General features: G+C 41.9%; 1 protein-coding gene across 5 annotated transcripts in view; it reads left to right on the top strand.

Annotated features, from left to right (window-relative positions):
- Window positions 1-17,314, top strand: part of Nsmce2 (NSE2 (MMS21) homolog, SMC5-SMC6 complex SUMO ligase) — a 208,979-nt gene that overhangs the window by 38,795 nt on the left and 152,870 nt on the right. For all 5 annotated transcript variants that reach the window (XR_003377501.1, XR_001229063.1, XM_005354563.1 and 2 more), the window contains exon 3: window positions 2,908-3,014. Coding sequence is in view for 3 of the 5 variants with exons in the window: in XM_005354563.1 (XP_005354620.1) it covers window positions 2,908-3,014 (107 nt within the window). In the remaining 2 variants the exon portion in view is untranslated. The remainder of the gene's footprint in view (window positions 1-2,907; window positions 3,015-17,314) is intronic.

Raw genomic sequence — 17,314 nt, 5'->3', positions numbered from 1 at the left:
AAAGTCTCGTGAATTTTGTTTGACGTTGAGTTTCATTCTAGCACTAAGCCCCCCATTCCTGCTTCAATGCTTTTTCAGCGCTTCAAAGCAGAGAATAGTAATAGTTTACTGCTGTTGATGCATTTTAACATTGAGCAACAGATGACGTGTCTAATGAATAGCGTGGCTGCCGAGATTGCATAATTATAGGTTCGTCTGACTTTAGAAGAACCATAAGCAGGCCAGCTTCATCTGGTTAGAGACTTCTCCAATTATGTAAGCATCAGAATATTTCAATCTAAAATGAAGCCCTCTTCCAGTCATTATACTATTCTTTGTTTTCCTGGAGTTTGCCTGAATAGGAAAAAACAAAACAAAACAGAAACTCTCTTCAAGGAAGTGGTTGTTCTGTGACCCTTCCCTTACCGAGTCCCACTTGGTCTGTTAGGTGGTACAGGCTCCAGTGGGTCTGTATAGTGTTAGAAACAGTGCTGATCGGCGTGGCCCGGTAGACGTGTACAACAGCCTCATGCTGGCTTGCTTACAGACAGCTAGAATTTTATAATTCAGAGCAGGGATTATCTGTGCCCTCTGGACTTGGCTTGCTGGGGTGGAGGTGGGGGACATACTTCAGCTAGTTATTGTGCTAACTTCTTGGAACAGTTTCTTAATCAATGTGCCAGGTGACAGGTTCTCCCAGAGGCCTTAAGTTCTCCCCATGGAGCTTCTCAATGTGTATATTGGCTTGGAAGTCAATGTTCATATATTTCATGTGGGTTTATTCAATTACTGATAGAAGGGGCTGAGTCTAATAAGTTCATAGGATGGCATATTGAAGACATTTCAGTATTCTGAGCCTCCCCAGACCATGTTTGGTGAGGGGAGTGCAATTAGATATATGGGTAATAAAAATTATTTCTAACACTGAGTGCTGCTTAGAAGCATCTCTGCCCCCAGGTTCTTTGTAGGATTCTGGTTCCCTCCGACCTTTTCTCTGTATTCTCTCTGTTGCCTCACAGTTGGTTTTAGCAGCTTCCATCTGTGTGTTTGGTTGCAAGTACTCGTAGACTAGCGCACCCTGGACTTTTGAGTGGCTGAGCTTGGCTGGTGTTCTCCATTCAGTGGGTAACTTGTTTGTTGTCCTAGATAACACTGGAAATTACCTGTGAGGATGGGAAAATTCTCTATTTTAATTCTATAGAATATCAGGTTGGATATTTCCAGATTTAGGAAATAGTGGTCCTTGGAGAATATAGAAGAAAGATTAATTCTACAACTTTTTTAGGTCTCAGAAATACTAATACACCATTCTTATCTATGGAAAAATGTAAGAAAGGCACAATTGTTTATGGTGCCAAGTATGAAGTGTGGGTGTGTGAAAATAATTAAGCAAATAGTTTCTTCTAGATTGGTATAATTTCAGAACAGATGGAATTTGAGCTCAAGTCTTGAAGCATGTGCATATTAAATCTGATAAAGAATCTTAGGAAAGGCTCTGTGAAAATATGTATGTGTGTTCATAAGTGCATGTGCGTGTGTATGTGTCAGGTGGGGAATGTTGGAATGTGGCAAATGTACGCTAGGCTGACCTCATATTCCTGAGTGCTGGGGTTACCTACCTGTGCCACCATACCTGGCTAAGTGTGGCAGTTTTTAAAAGATGTATTTTACCTTTAATTATGTCTGTGTGGGGTTGGGTGTGTGTGGACTGAAATTTCTGTCCTGCCTGGTCCTGCAGTCATTCAGTCCCAAAGAATCACACAGAGGTCTACATCAATTATAAGCCAATTGGCCCAGTATCTCAGGCTCTGCTTATTGACTAATTCTTATAACTTATATTAGCCCATAATTCTTGTTTGTGTTGGCCACGTGGCTTGGTACCTTTTCCAGTGAGGCAGTCACATCTTGCTTCCTCTGTGGCTGGGTCACAACTGCAGAATGCGCTTCCCTCTTCCCAGAATTCTCATTGGCCCACCTCTACTTCCTGCCTGGCTACTGGCCAATCAGCATTTACTTAAAATACAAGTGACAGGGTATAGACCATTATCCCACAGCAGGTGTGGGGTGGGGAGAGCTTTTGTGCATGTGAGTGCAGGTATCCAAGGAAGTCAAAAGAGGTATCAGATGAAGCTGGAGTTACAGGTAGTTGTGTGTACTCTGAAATGTCTGAGCCATCTCTAGCCCCTAGGTGGGGCAAGTTTGATGGTTGAAATATATGCTGTAAAATCCAGCATCAGTCTAGATCCTCTGGATGGTGGGTTTCTTTTTCCTTCTCCAGTCTACTCCCAGCCAAGTTGTAGTAAGCATCAAAGCCTAAGGAAGGAAGTATTACTGCAGGTAGCTTTAGCTAAGGCTCCAGAGCCCAGAGGATGTCTGGAGGAGCTGAGAACTGCAGTTGAAGAACAGTGTAGCCTGAGGGGTGGGAACATGAGAAGGGATGAAGATGGTGATCCTGAGAACAGAATTGTGGAGAACACAACTGGAGTGGCTTGGAGCCTTTCTCCAGATGTGCTGCAGAAGGGCAGCAGAGAGGCCAGAGCTCAGAATTGAGGATTTTTGTGGTTCATTTTGTTTTCTTAATCTTTAATCCTCTTTTGTAATAACAACATAGCCGATCTGTGTATGTGTCAGATGCAGCAGGCTGGGGAAGGCACAGAAATTTGTCTTGTTCTACAAGAGGACAGAGGCAAGGAAAGAAAAGCAAGATGTTACATGAGATAGGCAAACAACCCCTCACCCAAATCACTCCCAATCCTTGGAAAGTTCTGGAAAGGGAGGGACATACAAATAGGCAAAGTTGATTGTTGAAGAGATTTTGAAGAAAATGCAGTACTTTTACTGCCCTTTGGAGGTTATGTTGTTTGAACTTTTTCCAGATGTGGCATTTGGAGTGAAAAATAATATTCACAATTTCTTTTTCTCTTTCAGCTGAAGTGAGCAGTGAATACAGTATGGACAGGGCCATGGTTGAATTTGCTAAAATGGATCGAGAGCTAAACCATTATGTCAAAGCTCTCCAGTCTACGATAAATCACGTAAGTCTGTTCCACTTCCCTGAATATTTGCTTACAGCCCTCTGCTCTAGAAATGGAAACAAAAATCAAAATTCTTTTCTACCCTTAATATCTCCTTGTCCTTTCTGAAGCAGCTGTTGATCAGGACTCTCATGGAGCAGGAATCTGTAATATTTTCCAGCAAGGCACCTAGGCTAGTTAGCATGTGAAATGCATTTTACATTGTCTTGCATTTTTGTTTGAAAACTTTTAGTGTAAGCCCTTTCAAATGTGAGCAGATTTTCACTAAAACATTGAAAGTGTGTACAGCTTGTTTCTATTGTCAGATTTGCTTAAGCATATAACTTAGACCAGGTTTGGTTACTTGTTCTCTAGCTTTAACTAATATGCATCCTTGCAAGATTTTTAGTATCAGATAACATGGAAGCATTTAGAGAAAGTTTAAAAATAAAGAAAGTTGGCATTTGGGTTGTTCCAGAGGCCAGACTTCTCTCTGCTGACTCCACCTGTCACAGGAACAACACAGAAAGCAGTTAAGGTGGGAAGGAAGCAACATCCTCTTTGGCAGTGCTGTGTTGAGTAAGAAATGAGCAATAAGATTGCAGTAATGTTTCTGAGAAGTCCTTTGTCTCTGAGCGACGGAAACTCCCCGTTGAAGTGATTTCGGATACCTGTGTAATAAGGTGGCTTGCACTTCTGGTTTCTTTATTTGCCTTTTCTTCTTATGGCTATGGGAAAATTCCAAAGAGCAAGTGTTTAACAAGACCAGCTACTATTCAGATGAAGATAAAATTTTATGTGTTGTCTAATACTTAAGCCACTGAAATGGCATTAAATACAGATTTTTTTTCCTGTTTTTGTATGGCTAGTCTTTGATATAATATAACTGTGATTGAGAATAGTAATAACTCATTCAAATTGTAAAGTCAAGTGTTTTTGGCTATTATAACTTAGGTTTAGTCCTCTGAATAAGTTTTGTTTTGTTTTTTTGAGGCAGGATTTCTCTAGCTCTGGCTGTCCTGGAACACACTCTGTGGACCAGGTTGGCCTCGAACTCACAGAGATCTGCCTGCCTCTGCCTCCCAAATGCTGGCTACCACCACCACCACTGGCTAAAGGCTTGCTTGCTTGCTTATTTATTTATTTGTTTGAGTAGTAGCTGGGGAGGGGCGAGGGCAGCCCAGCCCTTTAGAAATAACAACCATCTAGGGATTGGAGGGGATAGTTCTCGCACTTCCTTAGTTAGCATCCTTGGTCAAGAGTTATTTCTGGAACCTTATGTTCTTCATTTCATCACAAAAGCATTTTCACAGTACTGTTCTATGGACCAGATTAGAGACTGTGTATCAACACAGTTGGGCCTCCATAGCGCTCGCTGGAGCTATCAGATACTGCATCGCTTCACACCCAGATTTCTAAAGAACACCTTGGAAAGGCGGAGCATACACTTCCTAAAACATAAATACTTTGTTTAGTTAACTGCAGTTTTGGATACTTTTCATGATCTTGTTCTACTTTAAAACTCAAGAGATGCAAGATAAGCTTATTAGGTTAACATGTTAAGTGTTCATGGTCTCTAAAATGAAGTTGTAAGTCAGGCTGGTAAGAAATACTATAGATGGTGGGAAACCTTGGGTCCCATCTAATCTTCTTCTGTCATGGATTTTTGAAGCTATAATACTTCCACTCAGGAGCTTGTTCCAAATGTGGCTCACGATCTTTCTGTTCATGGACTTTGCATAGTCACAGAAAAGTTTAAAAAGACATTGCTTCACTCATTACAGTGCTCATCACTTCAACAGACAGCTTTCCAGTCCACTTTCCCCTTAGAATTTGGAACTCATGCAACTTGGGAAGTTTACTGTGGGATCTTAGCTGTCTGGATTAATTTACCAGTAATTCCCTGGGAAGTCCTGTTAGCAGTTAGCAGAAGCTCTCAAATTGCCTCCCTCTGTCCTGTGAGAAAATAGGACCACTATATCCCGTAAGTCTGAGGTTTAATTAGGAATCATTGTTCATTTCAGTGGCCTAAAACCTAAAGGTTTTAAAGGACCTAAAGGAAAAAAAAAAGACCTTGTTTTAGCAAGTTTGTTTGTAGAGGGAATATTATGTTGTGAGTACTACAAAAATGGCCAATTTCTAAAACATTTATAAAAACTTTCAGGATGAGTGGCTTTTATACCTATGAGTTATTTGGATGGAGAGTTTTGGTCATGAGACCACACGTGTTATAAACGTGTTGTGGAAGGTATGAAATGGTACACTGATAATGATACCGAAGTGGTATAGGAACTTTCTTTATTATAGTTAACTGCCCCGGAAAAACCCATCTCCCATCTTGTGTGGAGACAGAGTGATGTTCTTAACGTTAGATTTCAGTGGCCCTGCCAGTCCTCCCTAGCTTTCTGATTAGGGACTCCACTGGCTGTCTTTCCCCCTAAACATCTAATGAATAAGTGTGTACCGCACACCTGTCTGCCAAGCACTTGGTGATGGAGGACATCGGAAGTCACTGAGCAAGAACCACATGATCTTTATCTCTATGTCTTAAGTCTAGAGCAAAATACAAACATTTAAAAAAAAAAGCAATAACAGAGCACTGCGGGCAGTTTAATGACTCGAGGCATAGTATCTTTGATGGTTGGCTAGAAGACTCCTTCCTGAAGAAGGGATTTTTCTGAGAAGAGTGGATGGGCTCTTAATATGGAGAGTGAAAGGTAGCTAACTTCTGAATGTGACATTTGTCAAAAGCGAGAGTACCTTATTTGTAATGGTCTTTAATTTTTTACTTATTTATTTAATTGAGACAATCTCATATAGCCCCAGACATTTGAACTTGCAACTTGTGGGATTCCAGATGTGTACCGCTGCGCCCAGACTTATGGGATGGTGGGAATCCAACTCTGAACTTCTTCGTGCATGCAAGGCAAGCACTCTACTAATTAAGCTACATACCCTACCCCCATTTCTGATCATCTTTGTTTATGTATTTATTTTTTAAGATGTATGTAGTTTTTATTTGTGTGTATATGTGTATGCCTGCGCCAGTTTGTGTGTACCACATGCACGCAGGTGCCCATGTAAACCAAAAGAGGGCATCATATCCCCTGGAGTAACCGCTGATTGTAAACTGCCCGGTTGGACCAGAAACTGGGTTCTCTGCAAGAACATTAAGTACTGTTAACCATCACTGAGCTGAGCCATCTCTGTAGTTCCTTTTGATGATCTTCACATCAAAGATTCAAGGGCCTTGGTCATTCCAAATTCTAAATTTTAGAAAAGCAGACAACCATGCCTACCCTCAAAGGTAAGAACCTGAAGTACAGTGGTGGCATAACCTGCCAGACATCAGTGATAGAGCTGCTAGCAGAATTTGAGCTGACCCGCTGCCAGGTACTCTGCCTGGTAATGCATATCATGCCAGTATCAGATTTAAGAATAGTTTAATTACTATGATTCTATTTCTCAAGTAGAGGTTACTTCTGAAATTTGACTAATTGAATAAATCCAGTGATAGTCATGTGTGTTTCTCATTGTGTTATTAGTGTTTGCACCTATACCTACAATTTGGCCTATGGCCTTTAGATTAGTGAAGGTAGATGGGGAAGATGAGTACCAGGCCAGTTCAACACCCCCTCCCCCCCAGCTGTCTTTCAAGTAAGAGACAGCAAAAACACCTTGGGCTACTGTGCCTGGGTGAGCTTGGAGGACAGCTCACAGCTGGCTCTCTCTTTCTACCATGTGGAGCCCAGGGATTGAACTCAGGTTATCAGGTTTAACCACAAGCACCTTCACCCTCAGCCATCTTGATGGCCCTCACAAACTTTTTAATGATCTTAATTCTGATGATGAACATGAATGGGAACCTTAAAGCTTGATGACAAATGATTTAACTGGTTTATCTTAGTCCTATAAATAATCAGTCATCAGTGATAAAATATATTATCTCATATAGTCATAGAGCTTATGGAAGGTAGTGGATTTGAGATTTCTTTGGACTATTCTTTTAGAGCAAGCTCCAGCTCTTAGAAGAGGCATGAGACTTCACCTGTGGTGTTTGCTTTGCTGAGTTAAGTGCTTAGAAACCTATAGCCTGTGTGTTTTCTTCATATTCCTCAAGACTCTGTTTTGCCCTCCTTCCATCTTACAGTTATGTAAGACTCAAGCATTTGAATCAGGTTGCAGTCCCACAGCTGGCTTTGTTTGGGAGGCAATGTCTAGAATGTTTTTACTGAAAGCCTGAGGAGAGCAAATGCTTTTCTTCCTAACTGGACCAGCTAGGTGCTGCATTGGCTCCTTTGTGTTTCTCACTGACCAAGTCTGCCCTATTCTGCGTACTGTGGTTTTTATTTGGTATGCTAACCTGAAATGTTATCTGCCTTTTATAGTTAATATGTTGAGAGTTAGAAGAAAAGAAATGTACTTCATATACAGTGTTGAAAACCAGGTATAATAAAAGTACAAGCTAGGTCAAAGTATAGTTTACCTCAGTCCCGTCATTATGCAATGAATTTCGGCCATTTCTGATGTGCCACTTCCCTGTGCCCTCTCACCTTTCACCCTTCATCTGCTGGTAAGTTTAGGGGGGGATTGTTTGTTCATTTTCTTTTTTGTTGCTTTTTTGTTTTGTTTTGTTTTTTGAGACAGGATTTCTCTGTGTAGCCTTGGCTGTCATGGAACTCACTTTGTAGACCAGGCTGGCCTTGAACTCAGAGATTTGCCTGCCTCTCCCTGTCTGGTGCTGAGATTAAAGGTCTCTCTCTTTTTTTTTTCTTTAAAGTTAACTGTAATAACTACTACTACATGCAGCCCTACAGGTAATACCCACCCCACTCTCATCCCCCATTCAGACAGGGACTCCCTGTGTAGACTTGGTAGCCTGGAACTCACTATGTACACCAGACTGGCCTTGAATTTACAGTTTTACCTGATTCTGTCTCCCAGGTGCTAGAATTAATGGCATTCACTACCATGCCCAGCCCCTGTAGGTAATCTTATCATTTTAGTGAAACCTAGTTTGAAAAGAATTGCTCACTTAGATAGCTAATACCTTATTTCCCAGTGTTTGAAGGAAATTCTAGGCCAGAGGATGTGGCTGCTGGGTGTGATTATCTACTGAGCATGTGTCCAAATCCACCCCATTCTTCTAGACATCCTGAGCCATTCACTGAGGAAGGGAAAGTATCTAGGGTTACAAAGCCTAAGGACAGCAGATTCCTGAGCATGGGAGGAACCAGGCAGTGGACCACAAAGTTAGATGACAGAAGAGAGAAGCAGGTAGAAGCTTTGGACCCAAATGGTCAATGCCCAGGAGCCCACCCTCTTGTCTTCTTCCTGTGTCCCACACTGAATGCTCCAGAACCAGATGGGATTCAGCCTTTCAGCAACTCAAGCCAGAAGCTGATGGATGAGCCAGATCATTGTGATCTTTCCTTCTGTACGACCATTGCCTTGAAGTGGATGTTACAATTTTGGGAATTTAGTTGTCAGTTACTTGGCCTTGGGATCCATTTCTGTGCTTACTGATTTTTATTTTGGTCCTTTAGAGCTGCCTCTACAGTTATTTTAAAGTTGCATTTGTGTTTGATACTTGTTTGTCTCATACATGGATTTAGGCTTGGATATACAGCTCACTAGTGAGATGTTCTATAGGAAAGACTCTAGATAGATCTCTTAGTTATCAAGTAACATGGCTGCTTGAGGTGAGCATTCTTACAGTGAGATTCATTTTTATAGTCACAGAAGTCCGTCTCAGTGTCTGTTTGGTGTTAAGTGTTGGATCTTAATCAGAACCATACAATGCTTATTAGCACTTTAGTAGTCCTTGTGCCTCCAGTGCAGTATTTTCAAAAGTTTGCTCCGTAATATGAATTAATTAGGACGTGAATAAGTATAATAGGAGAACAGGATTTTGTGGTCAAGTAAGCTTGGGGAATGCTTGATAAAAGAATTTCCTTAAATACTGCAAAGCCTCTAATGTGCTTTAGTGCAATGTGATTCTCCAGAGGAAAGGATATTTAGAAATTTCCTTAACTGAGCTAATGAGAAAACACCTGGGGAAAGACTGACACTCCACAGAATCTACTTTTTAAAATGCTGCTGTAATCACAACCTCCTAATTTTTTATAAGATTTAAAATATGTGTTTGAGTGTTTTGCCTGAATATATGTATGTGAATCACATTCATAAATGTGCAGTGTTTGTAGAGGTCAGAAGAGGGTATCAAATCCTCTAGAACTGGAGATGTGGATGGCTGTGAGCTTTACCTACCACGTGAACAATGGAAGCTGAACCCAGATCTTCTGTAAGAGCGTTAGGTGCTCTTAACCTCTGAGCCATTTCTTCACCCCCAGTTGCCTCTAATTTGTTTGTTTGTTTTTATTTTTTTGAGACAAGGTTTCTTTGTGTAGCCAGGCTGGCCTCATACTCACAGAGATCCACCCGTCTCTGCCTCCTGAGTGCTGGGATTAAGGGCGTGAGCCCCCACTACCGCCCAGCAGCCTCTTAATTTTATAAAAGAAGTTAAGTCCTGGGTCCAGTAGTTTACCTAGGGGTTTTGTCTAGAGAACTGGGAGGTGGGCGGAGGGACACCGCATTCCCTCCAGGAGGTGGCCCTTAGTGATACTCTGTGAAGTGAGAGAAAAGGACCAGGATTGGGCGAGAGGGGAAGAAAATGACACATTATTCCACCAGTGAAGATGGAGGGAAGTTCCTTGGCTGTCCTAGAACCAGCTGTGTAGACCAGACTGGCCTTGAACTCAAAGAGGTCAACACCACCCGGCTTGAGGGAAGAAAGTTTTTAAAGACGGACAGATTGTGTGGCCCCCCTGTAATTTGATGATGGGAAGGATGAAAAGGAGAACGACAGGAGTGGAAGGCAGGGGAGTTGCAGAGTGGGCTGAACGGTAGCTCTCACCAAGAGCCTGCAGAGGAGAGAAAGATTGAGGGTGGGATTGTGGACTGTGACGTCACAGGCTCTTGTGTCTGGACACTTGATCCTTACTTGGCAGTGCTGTTTCGGGAGAACTTTAAGAGGTGAGGCTGGGTAGTGAGTGTGGATTGCCAGGAGGAGGTCAGGATGTACAGAAGCCTCCCTCTGCAGATACATGATGGACTGTATCCCCAGAACTAAAGACCTGAATATTTCTTTCTCCCTTCACTTCTTATCAAGAATCTGTCACTGTGACAAAAAAAAAAAATTCACATAGAAGAATGTCTTGTTTTAAGTAAGTTCACAAGTTTGTGTTGGGGTGCATGCAGCCTGTGGACCAAAGGTTTTACACTTCTGGACCTACATTTTCATCTCTCTCCAGAGTCACTTCTTCTCTGTAGTTGACAAGAACTAAGCTTGGGGTTCAGACTTTTCCTCGCCGTCTGGCTGTGAGTGGGTGACGGGAGAGTAGGTAAAGAGTTTGATCCAGGGAGTCGCCAGATGTTCAGGTTCACTATAAAATAAATGCATACTGACCTAGGGAATTGAAGGAGTTGTTTATTGATCTCATAATTAAGTCGTTCAGTTAGTGATCATAACATACTTTAGCTAGTAGAGACGCGGAAGCCTATTGATTTGTCCCTAAGACAGCTGTAACATCATTTTAACAGCGATCTAGTTTGAGAGAAAGGACAGACTTAGTAAATGCTGCTCATGGACACTTTGACCTTGAGCCTCAGTTTCTGCTGAGTATGGGATAGCAGTATAGATTCTGGGAATATACAGTTCTGGGAAGGATGAGAGATGACATCCTGAAAGCACCTGAAACACTCTGTCGCATGTCATCAGATTGTGCAGGAAGTTCCATGGAGAAGAGTCATCCTCTCCCTTGGCCTGATTCAGACAGCATCCCGAAGGGAATTTTAGCTCATGTGGAGACTGGAGTGGGCGGTGGGAAACTTCTTTCCCCTTCTGTGGAAGGGATTTCTCCAGAAACTGGAGCAGAGAGCTGGCTGGGATTGAATTTACTGCTGTTGTCAGTATTGTGACCTCAAAGAATATGGTAGAAACCAGGCCAGTGAGCAACCTGGCAGTGAGCAGCATGGCATCCGCCCAGCTGAAGCTGAGGTTCTCTGCTAGTAACTGCGTGTGTTTTTGTTCATAGTAGTCAGGGGCAGCTAGGGTATGGTGGTGGGGCTTCTTTTAAAATAAGCACTAGATAATTAAGGTAAACAAGATTTCTAGTTCAAGAATAATGTATTACATGTAACAGAAATGAAGCCCTAAATATGTTTTTCTGTATATAGTAGATTATTGAATTATCCTATATATTGATCTGTGTGTCACACCTTTAAATCTTATTTACTTTGTTCATCATACCTATTGAAAAGCTATTGATATCTTTGGTAGTGGTATTGTATTGGCCAGAACAATGTGTCGGATTATGTACTTTTTATTATTGATATAAATGTTTATTTATGTGTCACGTGTCAGTTGTATTTCAGATAGAATATTCATAAGCCTTTAACAAGCAAGAGGATAATAGGGAAAGTGTAGGATGTTGCGTTCCCAGGCCCTGGTGAGTTTGCAGTTACCATGGTGCAGCCAAGCTTGCTTTGCGATGTGGAGCCGCTGCTCACCACACTCACTGCAAGCCCAGAGAAGGCTTCTCTCTTCTGCTCTCAGAACCTCGAGCTTCTGGCAAAGGTGGCCGTTCTTTTCTCATGACTGACCTGACTATTTAAAGCACTAGATGTTTTTGCATTTCATTTCTTTGTAAGGTAGAGTAATAGAGTCAGTTATGAATGGTTTGAAAAACTATCTTTTTTCCTTTCTTTTCATCTTAAAATAATGATTTCATTATGTTTGACAAGAAAGTGCTAGTTCGAAAGGCCTGATCAGTGTTCTTGCAGTTGGAAGCGTGACCAGAAATAGTTGAATGTGGCTGCACGCATAAATGATTCCCAGACATCTGGACACACTGCTTTTTACCTTCCCCTCAGCTGGCACTTGTCAGTTTGCACATGCTCAGTCCTGCCTTCCAGATGCCTCCATAGCTTGTGGTTCTTGGAATGCAGTTGAGACTGAGAAGCAAGCCCTACTGACCTTGTGGGTCACCCCTTGACACACTAAGGGTGAGTTCAGCCTTAATGGGAAACAGAAGCCTAAAGTGTCCCATAAGATACTAAACGGTACCTCAGAGTGGACTGAATCCTAAGTGGGCTTACAAAGTCAGAAAATGAATTTGACGTGTAAGGCATAATTAAACCATGTTTTTAAAAAATGCCCCAAACATCATCTGCTTATTTCTATTTTGGCAGAAACTCTTGATTTACTCTTGGAACACCTATAAATAATATGATAGGATATAATATGACATGACGGAATTAGAACATGTTATACTGTATTTTCTTTAGCAACAGCGAAATTACTCAATCAGGACATGAAATTGAAGTGCATTTCTCTCAAACATGCTGTGTCATACATGATGCTGCTGTAGCAGTAAGTCTTTGTCTTGGTGGTCAATGTAATTGTCGCATTCTCTTCTGCACACGTCCACTAAATATCTGTGTGACCTTCAGCAAGTTTCTTAGACTTTATGCCCATTGGCAACCCCAGCAGTACCTGCCCTCGTCTATCTGACAGTAGTATCTTGATGTCTAAGAAGAGATAGCCTGTGAAAGTCCTTGGGGGTAAAAGTGTGTTCCACTGTCCTGGTCTGTTAGCTCTCACCCTGCCCCCATTTTCTTTTCTTTATATTTTTTTGAACTCAAAGCATCGTGCACGCTAGGCAAGCACTCACTGAGCTGAGTATCTACTGTGTGCTGCTCTACGTGGGCTTCCCTTCTAAGCCCCTAAGTCTGAACACATGGCAGCAGATCATTTTCCTCATGGCTGCTTTTCTGCCTCACAGCTTAGGCTGAGAGGAAGACATGTGTAAGACCCACATTCGCTTTTGCCTTCGATGCTGTCGCCTTTTGGTAGTCTTTCCTATCCACCTGCCTGCCGTGAGACCATGCAGTCAGCTTGCTCAGCCTCTGAGTCACTTCCTTGTGAAACTCTTGAAGTGAACTTCTCTGCATGGCAAGGAGAAATAGTGATAAGGTTAAAATAATTTATACTCTGGCAGATGGTTTTAGTGGCTAGCTCATTGTGAAACAATAAAGAACCAGAATTAGTAATAACTCATAAAACCATATATGATTAGTCTAAAAATAAGGTCTGGATAAACCACAGTCAGTCACCTTTCTGTCCCTTGCCCCATTTTGCTGACTAGTTGTTATCTGACTGATAAGGGAGATTGGGCTGGGAAATAAGAACCTGGTTTCATATCCTAGCCCTACCAGACTCTGACTTTGGACCAGTCTTGCAACTTCTGTACTTTGGTCTTCTCATTGCTAAGATGGGGCAGCAGTAATATTTGTCTTATGTACCTCAGAGAGCAATTGTACATAAAGCAAAATTAGACAGATATATTTTGACACCACCCCATCCCCACACCCTCACCTCTGCCAAAACCAAGGTGATTATACAGCTGCTGGAGACTAGCGGCCCATCCATGTAACAGTGCGTACATAAATGGGCACAGAGTCCAAGACTGAAAGACACTTGCTGATGCTTCTCCAGAGAAGATGAGGGGAATTTCTGAACTCTTGGAGCTGGTAAGAGAAAGATACATCCCAGTATTTAGATTTTTTGAAATGAATCATGGACCACTAGCTCTCACAGAAATAAATTCAGTAACTAAGTTTCCAGACTAGCCGCTTAAGAAACGTGTAAGCATAAGTAGGTTATTTTGGTCCAGTTTCTGTATGCAGTGGAAAAGCACATTGGTTGTATGGATATCAGTTTGTGAAAAGTGCTCTCCTAGTTGAGATCCAGGTGAGAAATACTGAAGTCACTTCTCTTTGGTTTTCCTTACTGTGCGCCCAAGGCTTGCTTAAGCCAGATCTGTAAATACCAGCACAAACTTTAGTCCCCTACCCCATGAGCAAGAAGAGTTGAATCCGGACTTCTGTGCCAGGAGTGAGAAGCCTTTTTGGCTCTCAAAACTCCTTAGTAATGAACCTGGTAACCTTATGCAGTTAGAAAAAGTGGCTCCTTTTGCCTCTGCGCCTGAGCAAGGCTAGAGGGCTAACCCAGGTCACCTTGCTGCTCTCAAGGAGTGGCACTTAAAGCCTCACTTTTACTCCTGTGCAGGATTTAAGGCTTTTTTTTTTTTATTACGTTTCTGTATTCAAGATTAATGTAGTATGTTAAATTCACTTAGGATGTAGCTGTCAGTTGAGAGAAAATAACTTTTATCCCATCTTAGTTATAAAGTGTATTTAGAATCTTGCCTATATGTTATAAAACTCTCAAAAGTAAAGATTTGAGAAGTTTAATCAAGCAGATGTGCCCCTCCACACTGATTTATCATGTGTAAAGGAGGGATGCCATTAGTGTTATCTGTTTGAGGAGAAGAATATTGTTAAATATGTGTAACTTTTATACCAAAATAAATTAAAGCATTTTTAATTGACTCTTCTAGAACCACTTTGTTTTATTTTGAAGGTGGCAGTGTTGTGGATATACAGGGATTTTAGGGACTTAAAAGTAAAAGAGAACTGAGGCTGACTTTCTCTCCTGTCAGTGAGATGCTTTATGTTTGAGTTTATTAAAACATTCCATGGTCACAGAAAGCCTGGCTGACATCCCTCCAGTGCATGCCACACAGTATTGGATGTCATTACTTTTGGTACTGGGGATTGAACCCAGGGCCACACGCATACTGTTCATGTGCTCCATCATGGAGCTATACCCACACTTCCTGAGAAATCACTTCCTCCTTGTCATGTTAGCCCGAAGCCTTGTTCTTCATCTGTTAGAAGCAATAAGGATGGCATTGCTTCGTGGAAGAAGGTGATGATGTGGTCTGTGTGTCAGGTTATGTGGGATGTGTGGAGAGCGATTGCCTGACAGGAGGAAAGAACTCCGAATTGAAGTCTGGAGAGCAAGCCTTATTGCTGCTTCTCCACTACCTGACCTCGTGGCATTCAGTTAGCTTAGAACTCCTTTTTGAATCTCTGAACCTACAGATTTTGTGAAATGAAATTTTAAAACCAGAAATAAAAGGCTGGTTTGGGAGCTTTTATAGCATCAGGTGGCATTTTGCACTGGCCATGCCTTGAACACTTCTGGTGTAAAGTATTAACGGGGGCAGATGGGTTATAGCTAGAGGGCCTGATGGTGAGGCTGAGGATGATGATGAGGTTGAAGTTGATCATGATAGGGTAAACAATTTGTGATACTATTTAACTGTGTATCTTTGGCTGGCCCAAACTTGCTATGTAGACCAGGCTAGCTATGAACTTACAAAGATCTGCTTGCTTCTGCCTCCTGAGTGCTGGGATCAAAGATGTGTGCCAGCACTAGTCTGGGAATTTAGTGGTTTAATAAGGTGGTCTTATAGCATTAGGATATGCAGGCTGAACACTCGTATCTGAGACATTTGGGAGGAGAACTGTTTGAGACTTCAGAATGTTTTGGATTTGAAATATTTGCATATGGCTGGAGAGATGACTCAGAGGTTAAAGAGTACTGACTGCTTCTTACAGAGATCCAGAGTTCAGTTCCTAGCAACCACATTCACAATTCATAACCACCTGTAATGAGATCTGGTGCTCTCTTCTGGCCTTCAGGGATACATGCAGGCAGAACACTGTATACATACTAAATAATAAATCTTAGAAAAAAGGAAAGAGAAAGAAAGAAAGAAAGAAAGAAAGAAAGAAAGGAAGAAAGACATGCTTGCATACATAGTGAGGCATTTCAGGAATGGGACCCAGGTCTGGACACAAAATTCATTTGTGTTCCATATAGACTTTATACACAAGTTGATGATACCATACATGCTTTTAATAAAATTTCTGTTGTGCATGCATTTTGACTGTGATCTACTGTATAATGTTGGTTATGGAGTTTCCTACTATGGAATCATATTGTTGCTCAAAAGATTCAGATTTGGGAACGTTGGATAATAAATTTTTGGCATAGGGATGCTCAGTCTCTTTTTTTTATATTTATTTATTATGTATACAATATTCTGTCTGTGTGTATGCCTTCAGGCCAGAAGAGGGCACCAGACCCCATTACAGAGCCACCATGTGGTTGCTGGGAATTGAACTCAGGACCTTTAGAAGAGCAGGCAATGCTCTTAACCTCTGAGCCATCTCTCCAGCCCCGGATGCTCAGTCTCTTATATTGTATTTTCTGTTTTGTTTGACATTCTGTAGTTTCAGTTTATCAGTAATTGGGTCTTATCAGTAATCAGAGGTATTCTTTAATTTCTCTAACTAATGAGAACCAAACTGCATGCATTATTCTAAAAGGTTCTTCATAGGCAGTGAAGCATCAAAACTTTGGGCTTTGCTTTATTGTTTGAATTTTTCCATAGTATAGCTGTTACTGTATCCAGGACTGTTACTGTATCCAGGACTGGAGAGAGCTGGCAAAGGCCGTTTGATAGATCTCCTTTTGGGAAGCAATTTTGGCAAGAAAAACTAGGTTCGTTACAAAGTGTCTGTGCTGGAGTGAAGGGAGCATACCAATGGCAAGGAGCGGGAGAGAACTGCTGGAGCACTAGTCATTTGGCCGTCGGCCGTCGGCCGTCGAGCTGTTGCCTCGTGTGAGGTATGAAAGCTGAGGAGGGAAAGGTCAGCCCTTTACTCTTTCATTGTCCTCCCCCTGGACTGTAAGTATGAGGCGCAGCATACAGACCAAATTGAAATCAGACTTAATGATTAGAAACTGTGTGTCACTTAGAGATAATTTATGGTTTCAAGAAAAAAATGTTAAATCACCCGATAGATAATTTCCTTGTCTTTTTAGTTATTCTAGTCTGCTCAGTAGGTTCATCAATTAGTGACACTAGGAAGGAGAAAACATTTCCTTTTCTTTTAGGTCATGATAGAGATGGTGTCTGTCTGTTTGTTAAGACCTTCTAACTTGTGGGGCTGTGGCTAAGATCCAAGAGAGGGGGGAAGATGATCCCATGAGTACTCCCCAGGTGGGCTTCCTGTGATGATCCTTGGAAAGAACAGGCTCTCTTGAGGTTCAGCACTGGACCTTTCTTCTCCCATGTTTCTGCTTCCTCACAGACGGAGCATAAAGTATGTGTCCTTAGTCCTGCTGTCTGACCTCATGCACCTCCATGCACACACACTCTTACATGGCTCACCCCATGCCCAGCACACATTCAGACATCTCTTACTCCATGGCTGTCCACGTGCACACTCAGACCTCTTATTCCGTGGCCCTCCACATGCACGCTTGAATATCTATTATTCCATGGCCCTCCACGTGCATACTTTTTTTTTTTTTTTGGTTTTTTTCGAGACAGCGTTTCTCT

This window comes from Microtus ochrogaster, chromosome 15, assembly GCF_000317375.1.
Source record: "Microtus ochrogaster isolate Prairie Vole_2 chromosome 15, MicOch1.0, whole genome shotgun sequence".
In the NCBI taxonomy this organism is placed as follows: domain Eukaryota; kingdom Metazoa; phylum Chordata; class Mammalia; order Rodentia; family Cricetidae; genus Microtus; species Microtus ochrogaster.
Note: the sequence above shows the minus strand (reverse complement) of the source record. Positions and strands in the feature narration are given on the sequence as shown.